The 21,637-nt window shown below is 41.3% G+C and overlaps 1 protein-coding gene across 2 annotated transcripts in view; it reads right to left on the reverse strand.

Moving 5' to 3' along the window:
• Positions 1-6,929: 6,929 nt before the first annotated feature.
• CCNJL (cyclin J like) overlaps positions 6,930-21,637 on the reverse strand; it is a 47,525-nt gene continuing 32,817 nt past the window's right edge. For both annotated transcript variants that reach the window (XM_084637436.1, XM_084637435.1), the window contains exons 4-6: positions 11,324-11,623; positions 10,342-10,501; positions 6,930-9,368 (exon numbers count right to left, since the gene is read on the reverse strand). In XM_084637436.1, coding sequence (XP_084493562.1) covers positions 8,930-9,368; positions 10,342-10,501; positions 11,324-11,623 — 899 coding nt within the window. In that variant the 3' untranslated portion in view covers positions 6,930-8,929. The remainder of the gene's footprint in view (positions 9,369-10,341; positions 10,502-11,323; positions 11,624-21,637) is intronic.

The following is a 21,637-nucleotide window of genomic DNA, read 5'->3' on the forward strand; positions in this document are numbered from 1 at the left end:
CTCTCTCTCTCTCAGATTGTCCCTGCTCCGGGAGAGCAGTGCCCCAGGGCTCCCTGGAGAATGTGTCTTTGCCCTCTTGGGCTTCCAGGCCATTTCTCCCCAGTGGCTAAAAGGGGGGTGGGTGAGACCCAGGCCCACCCACTCATACTCCAGGTCCCAGCAACCAGCTCAAGGCTCCTTCTCACTCTCCCCAGCTTCTGGCAGCACTGCCCTGTCTGAGGTTCTGTAGCTCTATCAGCCAGCCAGCACCAGCAGGGAACTGAACTCCCTCTGGCCCTGCAAGTGTTTTTATACTAGGCTGCAGGGCCCTGATTGACTGTATGGGACACAGCCACTCTAGGCAGCTTGGAGGACCCTCTCCACTGTCCTTTCTTGGGGTGGGATGTGGCAGGGCTAACTACTTATGCTAAACGATCTGTTCCATCTTGCATTTTGCTGTGATTCTGGGAGTACCTTTCCCAGACCCGAAAGAGAGCTCCATGTAGCTCAAAAGCTTGCCTCTTTCACAAACAGAAGCTGGTCCAATAAAAGATATTTCCTCACTCACTTTGTGTCTAATATCCTGGGACCAACATGGTTACAACTACACTGCATACTACACCATCACTGACAAGTGTTTGTCCAACTGGTCTTTAAAAAAGTCCAATCATGGGGATGCCACAACCTCACTGGAAGCCTATTCCAGAGCTTAACTACTCTTCTAGTTAGAAAGCTTTTCCCAATATCTAAGCTAAATCTTCCTTGCTGTAGATTAAAACTATTACTTCTTGTCCTACCTTCAGTGGACATGGAGAACAATTTATCAGCATGCTCTTCATAACAGCCCTTAACATATCTGAAGACTATCAGGTCTCCCCTCAGTCTTCTTCTCTCAGGACTAAACCTTTCTTCATAGCAATTTTTGTTGCTCTCCTCTGGACTCTCCAATTTGTCTACATCTTTCCTAAAGTGCGGCACCCAGAACTGGACACAGCATTCCATCTAGGCCTCACCCTTGCCAGTTAGACAGGACAATTATCTGGTGTGTCTTAGATAGGACATTCATGTTATTACACTGTAGAATGACAGTAGCCTTTTTTCATAGCTGAAGCACATTGGTGACCTATATTCAATTGTGATCCACTGTAACTCCAGATCCTTTTCAGCAGTACTACCTCCTTGCCAGTTATCCCTCATTGTGCATTTGATTTTTCCTTCCTAAGCGAAGTATTTTGCACTTATCTTTATTGAAATTCATCTTGTTGAATTCATGCCAATTTGTCAAGGCCCTTCTGAATTATAATCCTGTCCTCCAAAGTACTTGCAACCCCTTTCAGGTTGGTGTCACCTGCAAGTTTTATAAGCACACTGTCCGCTCCATTATCCAAATCATTAATTAAAATATTGAAGAGCACCAGATCCAAGACTTATCCCCTCCGGGTCTCCACTAGATAACGCCTCCCAGTTTGACAGCAAACAGTTGATAACTACTGCGAGTATGGTCTTTCAATCAGCTCTGCACCCACCTTATAATAATGACAGCAGATGGGTTGGATAAGCTTCTGCTCTGTTCTTTTGGGGTTGTACTGTGATGTTACATTGTTTCTTTTCAAAGGGTAATTGTTTGGTATTTCCCCCAAAAAGTGTTACATGAAAAGTTACATGAAGAGCAGCTGTAATACTGAATATTGCTGCTTGGTGCGACACTACCAACAGTAGTCTCTCTGGCTGGCACAATGGTCATCAGCAGACTATGACTGTTTGAGGATGATATTGTTCATGTATATTGTTTATGGCTTCTTATCAATCGAAATTGCTTGGTTATCTTTAAAAAGAGCAGGAAATTATAGACATCCCTATTCAACTTTGAGGGTTTTTTAAAATGTCATTTAGAAGTGGGAGTAAAACTGAATTTGCATAAAAAATCATGTTTTGTTTGAGTACAGTTTAATTACTTTCAGAATACTGGTCAGCATGGCACAGAGTGGTGAAATATGGAGCTTCACAAAGATAATAGCAATAATACACATTTGTTGTCTTCATTGCATAAGTGCTTTATTTAAATAGCACTCAAGAGATTTTATATTTAAAAACTAAGGACATTCACAGACAAAAATCTTCAGTGAACATTAGTTAAGGTTGCTCACATGAATGAGCTGTAAAAACAAAAATAGGAAATATAAAGTTACGGATTAAAAAAGGTCGCAAAGTCAAGCATTCCCCAGCTAGAAAATGCCAAGATGTACATTAAGGTTGCTCTCATCAAAAACCTAAACTATTAAGGTTTGTGAATCTAAAATAGGATTTGAATTATACAGTGCCTGACATACCCAAGACGTAAGTGATTGCCCAAGACTCAGTGTGGCAACTACAGGTAAACAGTGTATTTTGTGGCGAATAAGGCCTCTGGGCATTGGACATTGCAGCTTGTTACTCTTGAAAGAAGAGTATGTTGACTAGGACAGTGGGGTTATCTATCCCCTACTCATTCCCCAAAGTGCCATTAGATCTATATGCTTCCTAGAAAGTGGACAGATTATGGTCACATTTGTAGGAGGACAGTATTAACAATATAGCTGGCTCCCCACTCCCACACTTACCACTGTAAAGTGATGGCAATAGTAGCTGTGTACACAGGTTGTGTTGTATTGCTTGAACCTATAAGCTGCTCCAGCAGAGAAAAAGGAAGAATGCACCTATCTCGTCATTAGTGGTCTGAGCACAGGACAGGCATACACCAGGAAAACTCTATTCCAGTTCCAGCTCTCTTTGGCCTTGGGCAAGTTACATAACCTCTTTACCTTAGTTTTTCTGTATGTGCAAGATGGGGGGTTAAACAACACTCGTGCACCTCACAGGGTCACTACTACAAGGGAAAATTTAAGTCTGGAATGAACTGAGCATTTTATACTCCACTGCAAGACAAATTCCACAGCTCTCAAGAACAGAAATTAGCAGGGGACACTAACAGACAAAACGGAGTGAAGTCAACAGCAACTCATTATTGGAAAGGTTGGGCCATTAATGCTGTATGTTCTATTGTCCAGCAAAGCTCTAAAGGACAAGAAAATATTTTTCCAAAGCTGCCCCTGGCCTGTTGTAGGAAGCCATATGCTTGTCGTACGTGCACACTCAGCTGTGCTAGTCACTTGGAACTCATGCATGGGGGGGGGGGGGTTCTGTTGCTAAGAATGACTATGAACTTTTTCGGTTCTTGTGCGGACGTTTTCACATTTCCATCTGGAGCCAGATGGTTAGCCCCATCGCATCGAGCCACGTGACTAAGCACAGATGTTTGTTTTGTCCTGCATTTACATAAGCTTCTTCTCTTCCCATTTCCACCCTTCATTACTGCCAATTTGCACTGCACAGAAGTGGGAAGTGGAAATGGCTAATACTGCAGGAGCCTAGTGCTCACTGTCCAGTCGTGTCCTCAGAGGCTTTAAGCTATGCAAGGTTCCAAAGGCCCAACTCACCATTCCTGGTCTTCCTTCCCTGCAGTCCCTTTTGCTTTTATGCCAGCAAGCTGTGGCGGAGGCTGTATTCCTTAACCGCTTTCCATGCTTGACAAATTAGCCTTCAACTCCAGCTCTTAGTTTTCCTGGCCATATAGAAGGGTCACCAGAGGCTACAAAGCCCCAGAAATAGGCTTGTGCCATAATCCAGAGGTGAGGAAGTAGGTCACAGATACATAGGAATGTGCTGGGGGAGGGGTTTAGGCAGTGTCTCCACTAAAAAAGGTTTGCCAGTATAGCTATTCTGGCAAAGCCTCCTGATATCGATGCAACTTGTTGTGCTTTTGCAGTATAGCTTATGCCAGTTCCCTGAACAAAATAAGCTATGCAACAACACCACACTTTTTTCCAGTGTAATTGTATCCATAGCAGGGCTTTTGCTGGCATAAAAATATCACAAGAAGCCTCCACTCCTCTAACCGACATTACTATATGGCAAAAGTTTCTAAGATCAGGTAGGTCTATATTAATCCTGCCCTGCCCTGGCTAAACACTATTTAGAAGGTGTTTGGAGAGTTGATTTTCATTTAAAGCAGAACATTTGCTTATGCTGAGGAATAGTAAAAGTAAGAGCAAGTTAAAGTTTAGTCTTAGGAATTGATTCTTGGGATCCATATAAGAATGTGATAAGATTTGAAATTGATTTCTTGGGGACCTGACACCAACATGTTCCCCGCCCCCACGGTTCAAAAACAAAGCTCTCTCTCAGAGGGAACCAAATGATGTCATTGTATTGTAGACACAATTCTGTTGATGGAACCCTGCCAGGACAGTGGGGGGGGGGGGGGGAAATGGGGAGACCTGCTTCTAAATGAGTCCTAACAGCTGGATATACAAGACCTTAAAAAGATGCAAAGAACTGATGCTTTATTAAAGGAGTTGGGAGAGCAGGGTTTGGAAGTTTAAACTCCTGCAAGATAGTTCCAAACAATAGATTCATAGAATAGCAGAGTTGGAAGGGACCTCAGGTCGTCATCTAGTCCAACCCCCTGCTCAAAGCAGGACCAATCCCCAATTTTGCCCCAGAACCCTAAATGGCCCCCTCAAGGATTGAGCTCACAACCCTGGTTTAGAAGGCCAATGCTCAAACCACTGAGCTATCCCTCCTCTCGATGATCCATGCTAGCTTTAAAATGTGTCTCATGAAGACAGAACTGCTTGGGAACTCACACAGAGCATTTCAACCCCCCAAAAATTAAAGCCACATTTTCAAAAGTTGGGTTCTGAAGAAAAGTGCATGCCCCGCCAAAGGTCAGAGAGCAAAAAACTTACGCCTGCTGCCAAAAATCGGACACTCAAACCAATTTGCCAGGCAGTCTGATTTGCCAGGCAAGTAAAGCAGATTTTTGAGGATTTATTGAAGTGCTTTTTAAAGCAGGACACTCACCTCACCTTGTCTTGTCTTTTACACTAAGGAGACACTTGACACCTGCAGTAGTACTCACAAAAACAACAAGGAGTCCTTGTGGCACCTTAGAGACTAACAAATTTATTTGGGCACAAGCTTTCATGGGCTAAAACCCACTTCAGTAATTCAGTGCTACTACCTAACATCAAAAGAATATATGGGCAGGTAAGGAGGTAGTAGAGGGAGATGTTCCGTAGAGGGAGACAGAAGTTAATTCAGGGAAAAGGAAGTTTCTTGCTTATTATGTCTCCAGCTGTGTCTTAAGACTGCCATGCGAGATTGTGCACATTATATTCTACTGCCCCTTTGGTGGGAGTGATCAAGAGTGATTTTCACTTGTAAAAAATATATATATATAATAATAAATAATAATAATAATAATAATTTAAGTACCCTAAGTGAGGGGCAGGGAGAATTTTGCAAGGATTATTTAAATGACCAAATTTGAAATATTCCAACTTCAGCAAGAAGTTGTTTGAAGAGTTTACTATATGTTTAAAAGGGTGATTGACAATATCTTTATTTCCTTTTGCCTTCACAGTGCTGTCAACAAACACAAAAGTACCGTGAGGAACAGATTCTGACATTTATAAGAATTAAAAAGAAAAACAAAACCACATCAGATCAAAGACTACTTGTTTAGCAAAAGTGTCAAGAGTATGTTCAAGCTCTCAATAAAGCAACAGACCTTAATATCTGCTTGTAATGTTAATCAAACCCTCAGCAGTAATTTATCTTTGATCACAGAGTATTAACCAACTTTTAACAGTAAATAACTTTATATGAAGCGTTTTGGACAGTGGCTAGAACAGAGAGATCAAGCTGTGTCTGGGGAGTAGTCAAAGCCATTATCGCAAAACATTATAGAAAACTAAATAAGGAATGTCTATGTTAGCTCCAAAGCATAAAGATCTCAATTAGTGAACTCACTGTAGTCTTCCTAATCACTGGAACGCTTTCCCCCATATACACCTGCTACATATCAAGATTCATAAGTGTTAAGAAAAAAAAATAGCTTTTGAATTTTCTCATCTAATTTTGCAACCCACTTCTATCTTTTAAAAAATTACCAGTGAATTTTTAAAAATGTCCTGTAACATCTATTAAGCTTTAAAAACTCACCCAGCTTTTTGTGCAGCTATGTAAGTGACATGTAACTGTAAACCTAATCATTACAGTTGTCTGAGCTTTCCTACTTTAGCTACTTCCACAGGTGGCATGTTTTCATTAAAGACAAAAGGAAATTCACACACAAAATTAGGTGTGGCTTAAATGTACACTAGCCAGAAAATTAAAGTGGAACTCCTGCCAGCATTCAGAGGCATTGCAGAAGATATGTTCTCCCAAAACAAGAGGCAACATTGGGCTTTTTAGCCCATCTTTTCTGAAAAACCTCTATATGCTTCTTTCAGAGCTTTGTTTTGGGGCTCATCTATACACAGGACATAAAGAGCAAAATTGAGAGAAGCCAGGGAAAGGACATGTGTAGAGAAAAGTGACCATGAAGGAAAGAAAGAAATTGCAGAGGCATATTCTCCAATTCAGAATTAAAATCGCATAAGCAGCGTGATAGGATGCCCAAGAAATGTATTGGTCACATCACATCATAAGCGGTCATTTCACCACATGCCCTCAGTCCCACTGCATCATTTCTAATTGCTCCTTAGACTGCTTCCCTGATTCACTTCTTGCTTCCTTGTATGCTGCCACATCTTACACTTGGAATAGTTCCTCACTTCCCAAGCAGTGAGTAGCACCTCCCTGATCCTTTACAATTCCCTTTTTGCAAAGCCTTCCTGCATAGGTTTCCTAAACCATGGAAATACCATTTGTTAATTCATCCTGCGTATCACACTTGCCAAGAGTACTTTTCTGTTGTGTCCCAGGAAGCACTGTCGACAGCTATAGCTTCTATACACAGATACTTGACCAAGGGATTACTCTGTGCAAGGTGGGGGCAGAAGTTCACTGGCTCCTTTTAGGAGACATACACTGTGAGAACGTAGACAGTATTAACAAATAAGTAGTCAGATACAGGTCTTTTGTTTATTGAACAATCTTCATCAAGCTAGCAGTGGAAATGGTCACTAAAGAGTGACTGCAGACTGTCAAACACAAGACTTCATATGACCTGTTCTAGAGAGGTTACAAAAAAAACACATGGATTCCACAGTCAGAAATGCCCTAGTACCAAAATATTCCCTGCATGTTTAAGAGGTTCTTTACAGTCTGCTGAATGGCCGACTATAACAGTCATTAAGATACGCTAAAACCTTGTGGAAAAAAGTTCCATATAAATACACAAACAGAATAAAAAAAGAGTGAACTAAATTCTTTAAGTTGCTAAACTAATTTCTGTAAGGCATTACCTCTTCAGTTTTGTTAGGATTTGTAACTTAAAAAAAAAAATTTTAAAAATGAAATAGATTTTAAACTTTCCTAGCCTGTTCTGCTAAGGACACGGTCATCTTACTGTGTGACTCAAAATTATAGTATGCAATATTTTTAAGGAGACCCTCATCGTTAAAACAAATGTTAGCAGACAGGTTATTTTTGAGAGAGATTTGCCCTCCACCCCCCAACACATCCCTTAAAAACTACATTCTCTAAAAATATAACTTAAACAGCACTGTCTAACGTGATATTTAAAAAAAACAGCATTTGCCACAGATCAGAGTAAAAGCATATTGCACATTGTCTATACTGCTGTCCTGAGAACCTTTAAAAAAGAATACTGGCTTTCAGCAACTACAGAATGGTGGTTGCCTATCAAGTGAATGTTCTACACCCAAGTAGAAGTCTCCATGTTACTTGTAACTATCTACATTACCACACAAATCCTACATAGAATTTTTGACCAAACACAGGAAGTTCCAGCTCAAAATGATTTTAAAAACATAACCCTTTGGATACATGGTAGCAGGTATACTCATTTCAGTTAAATTACTAGTACCCTTAACTCAGTTTTGCTAGAATGCTCCAAGATGCTTAAAGACCAAAGTTCTGTATAGCCTAACATTGCAGTCTTAGAATAAAGGCATAACCATTCCTAATTTCCATGGTAGAATTAACTGGTTCCCCTTCTCCACCTCCTCTTCATTAGTACAAGTTCTTCAGTCCTAAACTTCACTTTGACCACAATATATTAATCCCCAAAAATACTAAACTGAAGGCAGTGAACCCCTTCAGTGTATATATAAGAATTTTCTTCCAAGGGGTTTTCTTCAAGTAACATTAGATCCCTGATGTAGCTTGTAAACAATTTTACTAAACAAATTATATCCAGTCACATAAGGCAGCAGCATCTTAAAAATCCTAAAGGTGATTTAAGATTGAGGTTTTTTTACATGAAGGCAGAGAGGTTTTGTTCAGTGGCACAGCACCCAAATCCAAGAGGACTTTTAAGGCAAAGAGGATTTGATGGTCATCCGGGTTGCTTTCACTCCAGGTCAAGGAAAGGGAAAACAACATTTTACACAGATTTTGCACAGACTGGGATTGTTCATCCAGATAGCATCAAGAAGCTTCTATAGCATCATTTTTAGTGGTAGTTTCCAGTGGAATAAACTGTCAGAGAGACCTTTGGATAGACGCCACTTTCAACAATAACCTCCCACAAGAATGTTATTTGAGAAGTCCCTCCAGGCATTCCTGCTCAAAATAACCCTTTAAAATCACAAGTGTTAGCATTTGTGATTAATTGGAGCCTGCTGTACAGAAGGCTAAGCTAGTAAGCCCCATAGGGTATAACTTCTTACACAAGATGCTTTTCAAAGTGACAACCTAAAGTGATGTATGTTATTGCATTGCTGTTTCTCTCAGTCTTATTAAAAGACAACACCCCAATCCTTGCAGGAATGGCACCTACATTGAAAAGGGTCTCAAGAGCAAACGTCTTCAGAATCAAGTAGTTGTAAAGATTCTGTTCCTTTGTGTTCCTGTTCCTTTCGCTGCAGATATACATTTGGGTCTCATCCCATGGGGCCCTTTGTTCAGACTTTACTCACGTCACCATTTTTCTAGACAGTCATCTGTCAAAACACCTGGCTGTGTAGGAGTGATGTCCACTGAAATAGCTGCTGCCATAGGCCATGGAGATGCAGTGTCTAGGTTCTGTTGCTATAGCTACCTGCATCGTGATAGGTCCTTGGATGGGCAGAGTTTGCACAGAAGGTTGAAGGCTGGCCTGCAGAGCAGAGTAAGAATGTAGTGAGGTGCTAGCACTCTCAGAGAGTAGGCTGCTGGGCCTGTGGGCCTGCAAGGAGTCACGGTAAGCAGAGCACAAATCCTGCACTGGAGACTGGAACTGTGAAAGGGTAGTTGAGTGCTGGGCTAGTGGGGGATAACTAGATTGCTGAAACAGGACCTGAGTTGTGGTTTGTTGGTTCACACTTCCCACTACTTGCTGCTGCAAGGTTACTTGTTTTTTCAAGTTGCTGGCTTCTTTGACATCATTCTCATAATATCTAGAGAAAACAAAAATTAAAGCATAGCGTTGTCAAGCAAATGCAAGCTATCAGAATGGGTGTAAATATCTGAGGAGTTTCTACAAATTGATTTTCAATTTTCCCCTTGCCAGCCTGTTCCTACATAGTCAGTACAAAGTTTTCCCATTGACCCTAATGGGCATAGGATTTGGGTGCTTATTAGCCTGCAGAGGTCAGAGATAAAAAGAACTTCCTGTGCTCATTAATGTTCATATTTCCCCTGTCGGCACTTTGACTAGACTTACCATTTCTATCTACTAACGACCATTCTGCACCATTAAAACATTCAGTGGGCATTTTGGTACATTTGGTCTATAGCGTGGAGAGATCTTTTAAAACGTGCAGCTATTATTTAAAACGTGCAGCTTGATATTGTGCATCAAGACCCCATAAATGCAGAGTACCAATAAGGGAATCCTTTTCAGTCTCTGCTAGCAGGACTTGCCTGCGTCCACATAGATCATGACGGCGGTCCAGCCTATCACAACAGGACAAGCAACATCCTCTCCTGGGGGTAGTTAGTGAGTGAGTGAGACAGACAGAGAAAGTGAATAGTTCTGGAATGTCTTTACTGGAAGGGGAATATTGCTATCACTTTATAACGCTTCTTAATGTATGAAGTATTGCTGTAACCTCGCAAAGGATGGATAGCTACTTACACAGAAGCTATAACGGAAGTCAAATTTTGTGCAGCCTACCCACCCAGTTGCATGAATTGATTACCATTCTGGTTGATTCAATGGATTCATGTGCTACCACTGCACCAATATTTAGGAAGATTGCCCCAATCCCCAATTTTGCTGATATGCGTTGAGATGTACTAATCTCATGTGATCTTAATTACTGCTACACTAAATGCCATTTGGAGTCTTTTCATCTCTACTTTTTTGGAGAGTAATAGAAAGTCTATTAAGAGTTTGAGGAATAGGTTACATTGGTCCAGCAGTCTTACATTAGCATCATTTCGATACACTGGGCAAGATGCTCCCAGGAATAACACGTTAGCAGCTGGAGCTGTGTGGTCCAGGAGGGAGAAATCTGCATACAGATGCGTGAGGCGCACACACAAGCAGCAGCAATCAGAGATGGTCGAAAGTTGAGGAAAGCATAATCTAAAGAAATTTTAAAAATAATATTACGCTTTGACCGATCACCATTCACTCCGAGTTCCATTCACTCTGTGCACATGCAGCAAGGTGGACCAAGTTAAACCTATAGGCCAAATGCCCACAGAGGTGAACAGTTAAGTCTTCATATTTGATACACAGGCTGAAGAGTGGCATTTTGTGCCCAGTCAAAGCCTCCACAAATCAGGATGAAACATTTCAAACTATGACCCTGCTGTGGGCGTCTATCCCCTGCAAGCCATTTGGATGTGTTCCATTTCATGCAAGTTGAAGGCATTTTCTGACTCCTAATCAAGTTTCTAGGAAGGGTCTCAACTAAAACAAGGTTGGGCACTTAAAGTTTAACCCAATTTTTCAAGAATCAAAAATACACCTTAGTTCAAATCTTGCTGCAGCCAAGACAGTGAGCCCCTTTGGCTTTTTAGCAGCTCTCCAAAACATCTCACCCTCAGGGAGGAAGTTAAAATCCACAACCCCCATTTCTAGTGACTCTCACTAGGGGCATCACAGAAAAGTTCTAGGGCTGGGCATTTCCAACCTGCTTTAGATGCTTGCAAAGAGGGCCATAAGGACTCTTCTAGGGGAAGGGTTCTTTCCCTAGAAGTGCCTTTGATAATATGCACCATTTGCAGTCTGTAGCAATATGGAGGAAAGATATTGCTCTTTGCAGGTATTTTTATTGCACCTACATTGTGCCAGTTTTAAAAGCCTTTGTCTGCTATGGATTTTTGCCATTAGCCCACTGGAAAACTACTCAAAGGTAAATCTCTACACATTCCACCTCTCACAGTTGGACTGAGAGATTACCTTGCACTGAGAAATCAAGGAAGTAGTAAGCATATTTCTCCATGAAAGCTTTGACTTTGGTCAGGGAGGTGATGGGCCAGCCATTGTGAAGGTCCTTCTCACCAACAGAAGCGAAGAGGTAGTAGTCAATGTAGTGTGCTGGAGTCGGCAGGCAGAGGTTCCAGTTGAAGTTTTCCAAGAGTAGCAGTTCCATCTTGAGCAGGTCTTTTTTGTTTAGCACCACGTTCACGTTGCACATGTAAGCCAAGTTATTTAGCTGCTCCAGCTTTGGAACGCGATCCTCCTTTTCTTCAAATTTGCCTAAAAAAAAATTACAAAATTAAAGATGGATTTCAAAATTGACTCAAAAAAACAAACAAACTCAGCCCAAGGTCACCAAGATTCAAAGGATCCTGGCACTAGTTGTGCATTAGTAAGCATGTAGAATTCACAGATCCATCATGCAGCATGGGGAACCTGCTCTCCTAGTGGGGCTAGCTGGAGTTTTGTGGACTTAAACCCAAAACTGATCAGGTGGTGTATATGCAAACTGCCAGGGTCTGTGCAAACACTGTATTTGGTCTATCTGTGCAAGACAAAGGTGTGCAGCTCTGGTGCACTGGTGAACTGTGAGCTCCAGAAGTATTTATTGGGGCAAGGGAAGAAGGCAGGAAGTGAGGTCTGATGACGTCTTGCCATGATCTGAATATAAGGTATATTTCAATATAAGCTTCCTTGTCTTTAAGAGCAACTCTAATATGCCAAATACCAACACTAGATACATGCAAGCCAAGGAGGCCCATACAACTTAGGACAATAGCAAACTTTATAGAGATGGGTACACGCTTGCACTATTATGAAGTTGTGTCACCAATGTTGTCTTTCCTTAAAGACTTAGTGAAACTGACCCAGCCAAAGGTATTGGAATCCTAAACGAATCTCCCAAAGGATAAGCCCACCTCCCCATGAGGACTTATATCACATTCCAAGGTTTAGGAACAGAGTCAGACCAAAAAATACATATATATAAAAATTTGAAAAGTGAAGTTAATTTGCAATTAAGTAATATTTTCCGTGCAAGAATCTCAAAAGGAGCTTGTTTCCATATAGCACAGAACATTTATAAGATTATTCTATGTGGTATTAATATAAATTTAGAAAATAAAAAATTGCACAGATTTTTAATTAGCGCATCCCAGTAAAATACCTAGCACAATAGGACCCAAAACCCTTGGTGGGTCCTATTGGTGCTACTTCGATTGTCGCAGATAAATAATCCCAGTGCTTTAAAAAGCAGCACAAAATTCCTCCCCCACAAAATCCATCCAAATAAATCCAAGCCGATTTTAAGCATGTTTTTAGAACAGTGCAGACCACCACTGGCCTTTGCTTACCCTTGCTGATGTTATTCCATATTCAGCTTACCCAGTGCGGAGTCTTGTCATCAGCAATGGGTAGTTTTTGCAGGGCAGCTCAGGCTCAGATGGTTGTAAATGTGTAAATACAACCCCCCCACACCTAAAATCAGTCACCATAAAGAAGTTTGTAAAAAGAAGAGCCTATAAAGTATAATGCAAAATAAGAGGATACAAAGTGCAATGAGAAATGGGAAAGAACAAGAACAAATACAGGTCTATCTTCCCTCTGCTAAATCTGTACATTTTTGTTCTAGTATTCAAACAGCTATCAGTAGCTGAAGGAGTACACATCAACCCCCCGATCACAAAAGCCTTAGGATATTGTTAGACAAGAGATTTAAAATTTGGTCCAGAGATCAAATATCAGCAAGACCCACAACTCCGTTCTTCCTTTGGATACACAAAGGCAGCTCCCTGCAGCACAAGTGCAGATAAATTAAGAAAACACTAATACACTTCCAGAGAAGTCTCAAGACACCAAAGGCCTTTTTGTTAAAACCGAAAAACAAACAAGTGGTCTAAACAACTTGTTCTTGAGTTTAACCATCCATCTACTTCTCTGATTTAGAATTTGCTTTCTGCCTTAAAACTAAGTAACCCCATCTTTGCAGCCATCTTGAATTAGATTGACTGCATCTACTTAACCATAATTTATCTATTGAACATTTGTTCAGGATCTTATAGAAGCAGATGTTGGAATTCATTAACATTTTTATACATAGCAGAAAGCTTGGTGGCACATCTTGGGAGATGCAAATGCATTCTGTAGGAAAACTGTATTTCAATATGAAAAGAGAATCTGCTCCTATTTCAAGAGTTTCATACTGCACGGGGTTTCAGAAGTGAACAGAAATCCAAGATAAGCATGTATCTAAGCAAAGCAATCTGCTAAACTATGTACTGTGACATTTAACTTTTCAGGTAATAGAAATGCATACTAGAAAAAACAAGCCATTTCTATAGCAAGTTATCTTTTTGGGGAAAAAACTGTTTTGAACTTAAGCATTTGCTATTTAAATATAGCGAGAACAGGGCAGTAGCTACAGTGCTAACTCAAACTGTAACTGCTTTAAATAACAGTCTAATTTAAAATGTGTACTCTTAATGATTGAGTATATAATGGAGTCCACATAAAAACTGTAACTTATTAAAAATACACACGTCACTTGTCTATTGACAAATGCCTTTCTGGTAATGTTGGGGTTTTAGCCACCACTGACATAAATTTATTCAATTTCTTTGTTTAAAAACTCAGATTCTCCCAGATTTCTCATGGAAAGCGACAGGAAAACACCTCAATTTCTGAGCATGCTACAGTATATAGATAGACTGATCAGGAAAATCATGTTACTGTCAAGTAAAAACTTGCTTCAAGAAATCAACTAACACATGCACTTAACCCATTCTTTTCATGAATGATGTGCTGAAGATGAGTGCCTGTATATCATTTTAGCCAGAATTTCAGCTCTTTCTAGTGCAAATATGTCCCTCCAGTTTTCTTCTCCAGCAGCATTGACACTCCATGGGTCTCTAACCAAGTAGGTACCAAAGTATTCTTAGTCCCTTCTACAATGCTGGCCACCTAAATGAGAGAAGCTCAATACTGCAACTGCTATGTTAGGTCAAATTACAAGCTTAAAGACAAGACCATAACACCCTTCCTCAACCTCGGTCATATGCCTTGCAAGGCACCCTCGTCATGGTAACGATTGAATAGATCCTAGCAGAACTAAAAAGGGAGCAATGAAGAGATTAACATCACCAATTTCACTGGAACGGGCAAGTGGACACTTAAAATTACAAATATTCAGAAAGCTTTAAACAACTGCTCGAAACAGAAGAATCCTGCCATGATACCAAGACTATCAACACCACTACCCATATGCCCATGTGTTTTTTTGTTTTTGTTTTTTTAATATGCACACACAATATGTTGGGTTGCGTGTGTGGGGGGGGGAAGGAATACACCTTAAAAAGTATAAATTGCTTCAGCGGTACTTTTGAAGTTGTGTTGCCTAGTGATTAGAACAAATACTTGCATCACCAAAGTCTCACTGCCAACAAGTCCTGAATTACTAATGCCTATTTAATTTACTTATTTTAACAAGAAAAATCCACACCCTTTCAGGCTTTCATAGTGGCTAAAGAAGTTTTTAAAAACCCTGTCATTTCCCTTTTACACACCAACTTTTAAGGTATGTTTTCACTTCAGAGTTACCTCCAGCTCTCACTCATGTTTTATCCTTAATTCCCCTACCCTTCAAAACACAAATCCCCCTCTCTCGCATTTCAGCCAGGGCTGATGGCTCATCTTGGGGTATAGCCTAAAGCTTGGGCAACAGCCAGGACACAAAACTCAGGTATTTCTTTGCAGAGTGGCTGCTCACATACCCAGGCTGTGCTAACCCAGGTACCAACGATCCCAATTAACTCTACAGTGGAGAAATGTCCTAAAATAATTTACCATAAAGGTTAGTCACTGCTAGATTTAGATCTGGTTCACACTTGGAAACCTGAATCAATTGAAAAGATTTAAATCAGAAGTTTGCACCAATATAATTAGATCAATTTTAATTTGATCTAATTTTAATATAATTAGATCAATTCATCAGTTACACTGATGAAAATTTTCCCAACGTATATAGAGAAGCCCTAAATCACTCAGATGGATGCATTCTCTCTCAATATGGACAAGTCAGCTGCGATTAAAGTGAATTCCCTTTGACATCCTGCACCAGAAGTCTTATTTTTCAACACTAAAACTGTTTATCAAAGTCTAAATCTTTTTTAATTATACACATTCGTTGTAATGTTCTACTGTGTTAAGGCTGCCATTGGAAAGGCCTACTTTCCATCCTTCACAACTTCCCTGTGGGGAAAAAAAAAGTCCTTATCTGAAGCTAGACATGGAAGGTCTGGATCCCAGAAACAAGCTGGCAAGTTGAAGCTTATACCATGTACTTAGGCTTTTCCTTCCAATGGAGAGTTCCCGTGCTTCTAGTATTCTTGTATTTTTTTACATACCTATCCATGGGGGAAAATTTTTAAATACAGTATGTTTTCAAACTCATAGGGCGTAAAACAGATACAGAGAAAGGGTTCTTTGCACATAGCCCTATATATACTATATTTAATACGCAGCACTTGCTAAGGAAGTCAGAAGAGACTCCCAATGCGGAGCCAAATTGTTCCTCTAAACATTCTATCAATCTGGTGGATAAATATTACCTTCTTGGTTGAATGGAAACATACTTCAATAACTATATGGCCTGCAGCGGTATGAGGCCTACAATAAAATTGGAGAGGTGCTCTGGGCAAGTGGATTAAGAAATGCTACAGAGTTTCTGACCTTTGTTCTGCCATTCCAAGCATTGCTTGTCTCTGTCCAACCCAGCTCTGCGGAATCTAGCTGCACATCAAGTCTCTATAGCCACCCACATTTAGCATTTTTCTTTAAGTTTCTATCTTTGCTACCCAAGTGGTAGCAATGCTGGAGGACCAGGGTAGTCAACACACTGTTGTTTTAACCAATAGCCTCCATTGCGATAGTATTTCAGCACTCGCAGTCTTCATCCTTTCAGACACCCCTGTTGTGACAGGGAAGTGCTACTATACCCATTTTACAGATGAGGAATGGAGGCACAGAGAAACTAAGACTTGGCCTACACTTAACAGTTAGATTGACATAACTACATTGCTCAGGGTTGTGAAAAGAAATCGTGCCCTGAGTGCCGTTGTTAGGGCGACCTAATCCTTGGTGAAGGTGCAGTAGTGCCTCTCAGAGAAGTAGATGAACTGCATTGATAGGAACAACCCTTCTGTTGACGTAGGAAGGGTCTACACCAGTGGTGGACAACCTGCGGCCCGTCAGGGTAATCCACTGGTGGGCTGCGAGACAGTTTGTTTACACTGACTGTCCACAGGCTCAGCCGCCCACATCTCCCAGTGGCCACAGTTTGCCGTTCCCGGCCAATGGGAGCTGCGGGAAGCAGTGTGGGCCGCAGGTTGCCCACCACTGGCCTACACCCTGCCACTCCTGTGGCACAGCTGCCTTGTCATAGCTGTGCGGTAGCAGCACAGACATGGCCTAAAGGTCACACACGAAGTCCGGCAGCAGGGACTTAACGAATGTCTCGCAAATGCTACGCTAGCACCCGAGCCACTGGCCTTTCTTCTTTTAACAAGACTACCTTTCCTCTTGAGTCTACACAAGCGCTATCTGCCACCCCTTTGCATTCACCCTTTGGAAATGTGATAAAAAGCATGAGTGCAGATATAACCAAAACACTCATTTATTCATCAGTTCTTTTTCCCTCCACAGTGGTGACCTCCGTCTGCAGATATCAGTTTTTGGATTTCCATCCTTTGTGCTGAGGGCCAGAGAACATCACCCTCAGCCTGAAAAGACAATACTTCTCCACTTCACTCCGCTACACGAATAGCTGGAGTGGGAAAAGACCCAGATATTTACAATCCATTTACAGATTTAGAACAAAACAGGATTAATGAAACGTTAGGATTCAGACTCATGACAGCTGGAGAGCGTGGGAGTACAAAGTTAAAAGAAAAGCAGAGGCCAAGGAGAGTGAACATTAAGGTAGGTCAGAAAACCAATCAACAAAAGTTTTGAATCAGAATGGTCAGTACAGGAAAATAGCAAAAAGCTCAAGGTATTCACCTGAGGAAACAGCTAAAATAAAACTTTGTTATATGTTCAGTATTTTGTGAGTATAATAACTGAAGAGATACAGCTTATTCCCCTACTGTTTCCATTTGAATTTTGATTTTAGATTTTACACACACACACACACACGGAAAAAAAATTGGGACAAGCAAGCTTATCAAGAAATGAGTCTATTGTAGTGAGACCTGCTTTCACTTCAGAACAGACAAGATTCAGAGGCCAAAATCTCCAACAGGTAACTAAAATTAGGCTCCTAAATCCACCTTAGGCACCTGGATAAGTTGCTTATTTTTAAAGATGTCTAGCACGTGGAAGTTCCCCTCTTTGTTCAAGATTGTCTCAAAGACAAATGCACACATTTTACAACCGACTTCTCTCCCCACCCTCAAAAGTGAGCTCTGAGTTACCTGGCAAAGATCTAATGACATACACTTATTTAATGTGCCAAACTGCAATGCAATAGGTAATCACTCAAGTACCCATAAAACATGGACTGTTCAATAGCTGTACTCAGATTCAAAACTCTTTGAACACCTACAAATATACTAGCTTTGTTTTAATCAGCATTAAGGCCTGCTCTACTGTAGGAAGAGGTGAGTGAGCTAGCCATTTAAAAAAAAAAAGCCTTTTCCCTAGCGTAGGCATCCCTAAAGGGCTTTTCAGTCATGTTAAACTAATTTTATGAAGCTAACCTTAACATAAAGGAAGCCATATCTTTCCTTGTTGACCCATTAAGACAGGACCATAGTGACTTTCACATGAAGTGAGGCTTCAGAGCCAAGAATAGAACATAGTAGCCCCAAATCCCAGTTCTTTGCTTTCAGTAGCCCCTAATTTATACCACCCCTCCGTAAATCATTTAAAGGCCATTTATTCTGACAGTTTGAAAGCGGCTCAGTGGAAGGCCTGCAGTCAAGTGTGGAGAAACATGATCTGGGGAACTCAGCAGCTAAAGAAGATCGATATTCAGAAAGAAAACTTCTTTGGATGCATCCAATGAAGTGAGCTGTAGCTCACAAAAGCTTATGCTCAAATAAATTTGTTAGTCTCGAAGGTGCCACAAGTACTCCTTTTATTTTTGCGAATACAGACTAACACGGCTGCTACTCTGAAACCCGTTCTTTGGATATGTTATTTGAAAGCTAAAATGCACATGCTACAAGAGGGAAGACACACAAAGCCCTCAGGCAGCTCCAACTTTGCCCTGCTTTTGCAGAATTTCTTTTTCTTCCTGTCTGGCAGGGCCTCATTAAGATCAGGTCATTGAAAGGTTAGGAAAAGTATACAGTAACCAAGTAATTAACATAAATAAATTCCTATGGGATTAGGAGAGAGTATACATTTTCACAGAGCCAGGATGGCTGTGCTGCACTCAACTTCTTTAGGCTACATTTATCACTGTACGGGACTGTGGCTTTCCCCAGAATTAGTCACCTACTTCTCAAAAAGTAGTTATAAAGCGCATTGCCACTCGAAAAGCAGTGTGGACAGGTCTCCATTCACTTTCCTGAAAGGAAGCAGTGTCACACATATTTGATTCCCAGTATGTGACCAATCAACAGATAATGGAATAATGAGAGGGTTAGTCTGGTGCGAAGTTAAGAATGCAGTAATTAATGCCTGCTGCACTGCAAAATTTTAAACATAGTTCAAAGGCAGCAATAAACAGATTCACTAAAAAGAGTCTCTCTCCAGATTATTTGTTTGCTACAAATTCAAACCAACTGCTTTGATGTATGGTTACATATGAGTGACACGCAGGTTATCATTCCTTTATGCTTCCGCAGTGATCAGTGCTACTACACACCCGTAGAATCTTCCCGTCAATCCATTTTTCAAACTAACAGGTAGAGCCTTTAAACACCAGAGCTGTATGCTAAACAAATTTAATTGTTATTGTTAGGTCTAATATTAAAAGTAAAAAAATAAAAATCAGTAAGATCTTGCTGTTCAAGGTGATGTTTTCCTTTGTTCATCTTGGTCATTCATTAGCAGATTAAAAAGGTGACATGACAATTTTTAATTCTACTCCTTAGGTGTTAAAAAATACAAAAAAAACCACAAACCTTGTCTAACTTTCAGAAAATGACAACATCCTCCATATTTCTGAGCTTCTTCAGGTTTTGCCACAGAGCAGTACAGGTGAGTCGCATCTTATGCGGGGGTTAGGTTCTAAAGTCATGCATAAGGTGAAAATTGCATATAGTCAAGTTTACCCTTGAAAATCCCTTAAATCGCCCATAAAGTACAGTACAGTAAACTGTACATGGTTTTGTGTATACTGTACAACCCTGTACAGCAGGGGTCAGCAACCTATGGCACATGTGCCAAAGGCACACATGCGAGCTGATTTTTGGCGGCTCTCTGCTGCCAGCCGGGATCCTGGCCCCACTCAGCCCACTGCCAGCCTGGATGAACAGAACCGCGGGCCAACAGCGGGCTGAGCGGGCCGGCGGCCGGGACCCCTGGCTGGCAGGGGCCAGCGGACAGAAACCCAGATCACCAGCTCAGCCCGCTGGCCCCTGCCATCCAGAGGTCCTGGCCGCCGGCCCAGCTCAGGCCGCTGCTGGCCTGGATGAACGGAACCCAGGGCCGGCAGCGGGCTGAGCAACGTCAGCGGCCAGGACCGCTCAGCCCACTGCCAATCTGGGGTTCCGGCTGCCGGCCCCTGTAATTGTAAAATGTATTATTGGCACGCCAAACCTTAATTTAAGGTAGACTTGGCAAGCCACTTCTCAGAAGGTTGCCGACCCCTGCACTAGAATCCACTCAACGCAGCAAGATGCTCACACTATGGGTATGTCTACACTACCCGCCAGATCAGCAGGCAGCGATCAATCCAGCGGGAATCTAGACACGATAAATCGACCCGAGCGCTCTCCCGTTGACTCCTGTACTCCACCGCCGCGAGAGGCACGTGGGAACTGAGACCGACTGAGGGAATAGCAGATTCACGTCTTCTATCTCACGCTCACTCCAGCAAATACTCACCAGCAACCACACAACAAAAAAACACGAACCCAGGAACCTATCCTTGCAACAAAGCCCGTTGCAAACTCTGTCCACATATCTATTCAAGGGACACCATCATAGAACCTAATCACATCAGCCACACTATCAGAGGCTCGTTCACCTGCACATCTACCAATGTGATATATGCCATGGTGTGCCAGCAATGCCCCTCTGCCATGTACATTGGCCAAACTGGACAGTCTCTACGCAAAAGAATAAATGGACACAAATCAGACGTCAAGAATTATAACATCCAAAAACCAGTCAGAGAACACTTCAACCTCCCTCGACACTCAATTACAGACCTAAAAGTCGCAATCCTTCAACAAAAAAACCTTCAAAAACAGACTCCAATGAGAAACTGCAAAGGAATTAATTTGCAAACTGGACACCATTAAATTAGGCTTGACTAAAGACTGGGAACGGATGAGTCCTTACACAAACTAAAAACTATTTCCCCATGCTAATTTTCCCCCTATTGTTACTCACACCTTCTTGTCGGCTGTTTGAAATGGGCCACCCTGATCATCACTACAAAAGGTTTTTTTCTCCTGCTGATAACAGCCCACCCTAGTTGATGAGTCTCCTTAGAGTTGGTATGGCAACACCCATGTTTTCATGTTGTGTGTGTGTGTGTCTCTCTCTCTCTCTCTCTATCTCCCAACTGTATTTTCCACGGCCTGCATCCAATGAAGTGGGTTTTAGCCCATGAAAGCTTATGCCCTAATAACTTTGTTAGTCTTTAAGGTGCCACAAGTACTCTTTGTTCTTTTTTCAAAGATTCAAGAGTGAATTAGGGCACAGAAAACATGCATTAGCCTCTCACTTTCAGAGATCATTTTGAATCAGTTTTTAAAGTTCCCCCTCTGGACTTTATGACTCACCTAAAGCTATCCTAGCACTTGGCACAGAAATTTCAGAAGAGTTCATTGGCGGATCTCTGTAAGAACCTCTGTGTTCTTGTGAAACTAAGGACTAGCTAAATTAACAATCAGTTCCATAAATTCTAAATCACTCCTTCTTTCCACTCAATCACAGATGTCTTCAAAAGCTTTTTGCAGTTTGGAAAACAATCCATGATTGTACAACCTGGAAAGTATCAAGAAAACAAAGTTCTGTCCTGTTTGGCTTTAATCAAGATGATTTATTACATGCTTTAAATTTAAACAATGACAGCTAAGTTCAGTTGTGGTGTTCAAATTTTGACTGTTCTGAATGCTC

Source organism: Lepidochelys olivacea (genome assembly GCF_965140295.1).
Source record: "Lepidochelys olivacea isolate rLepOli2 genome assembly, chromosome: 8".
NCBI classification, from domain to species: domain Eukaryota; kingdom Metazoa; phylum Chordata; order Testudines; family Cheloniidae; genus Lepidochelys; species Lepidochelys olivacea.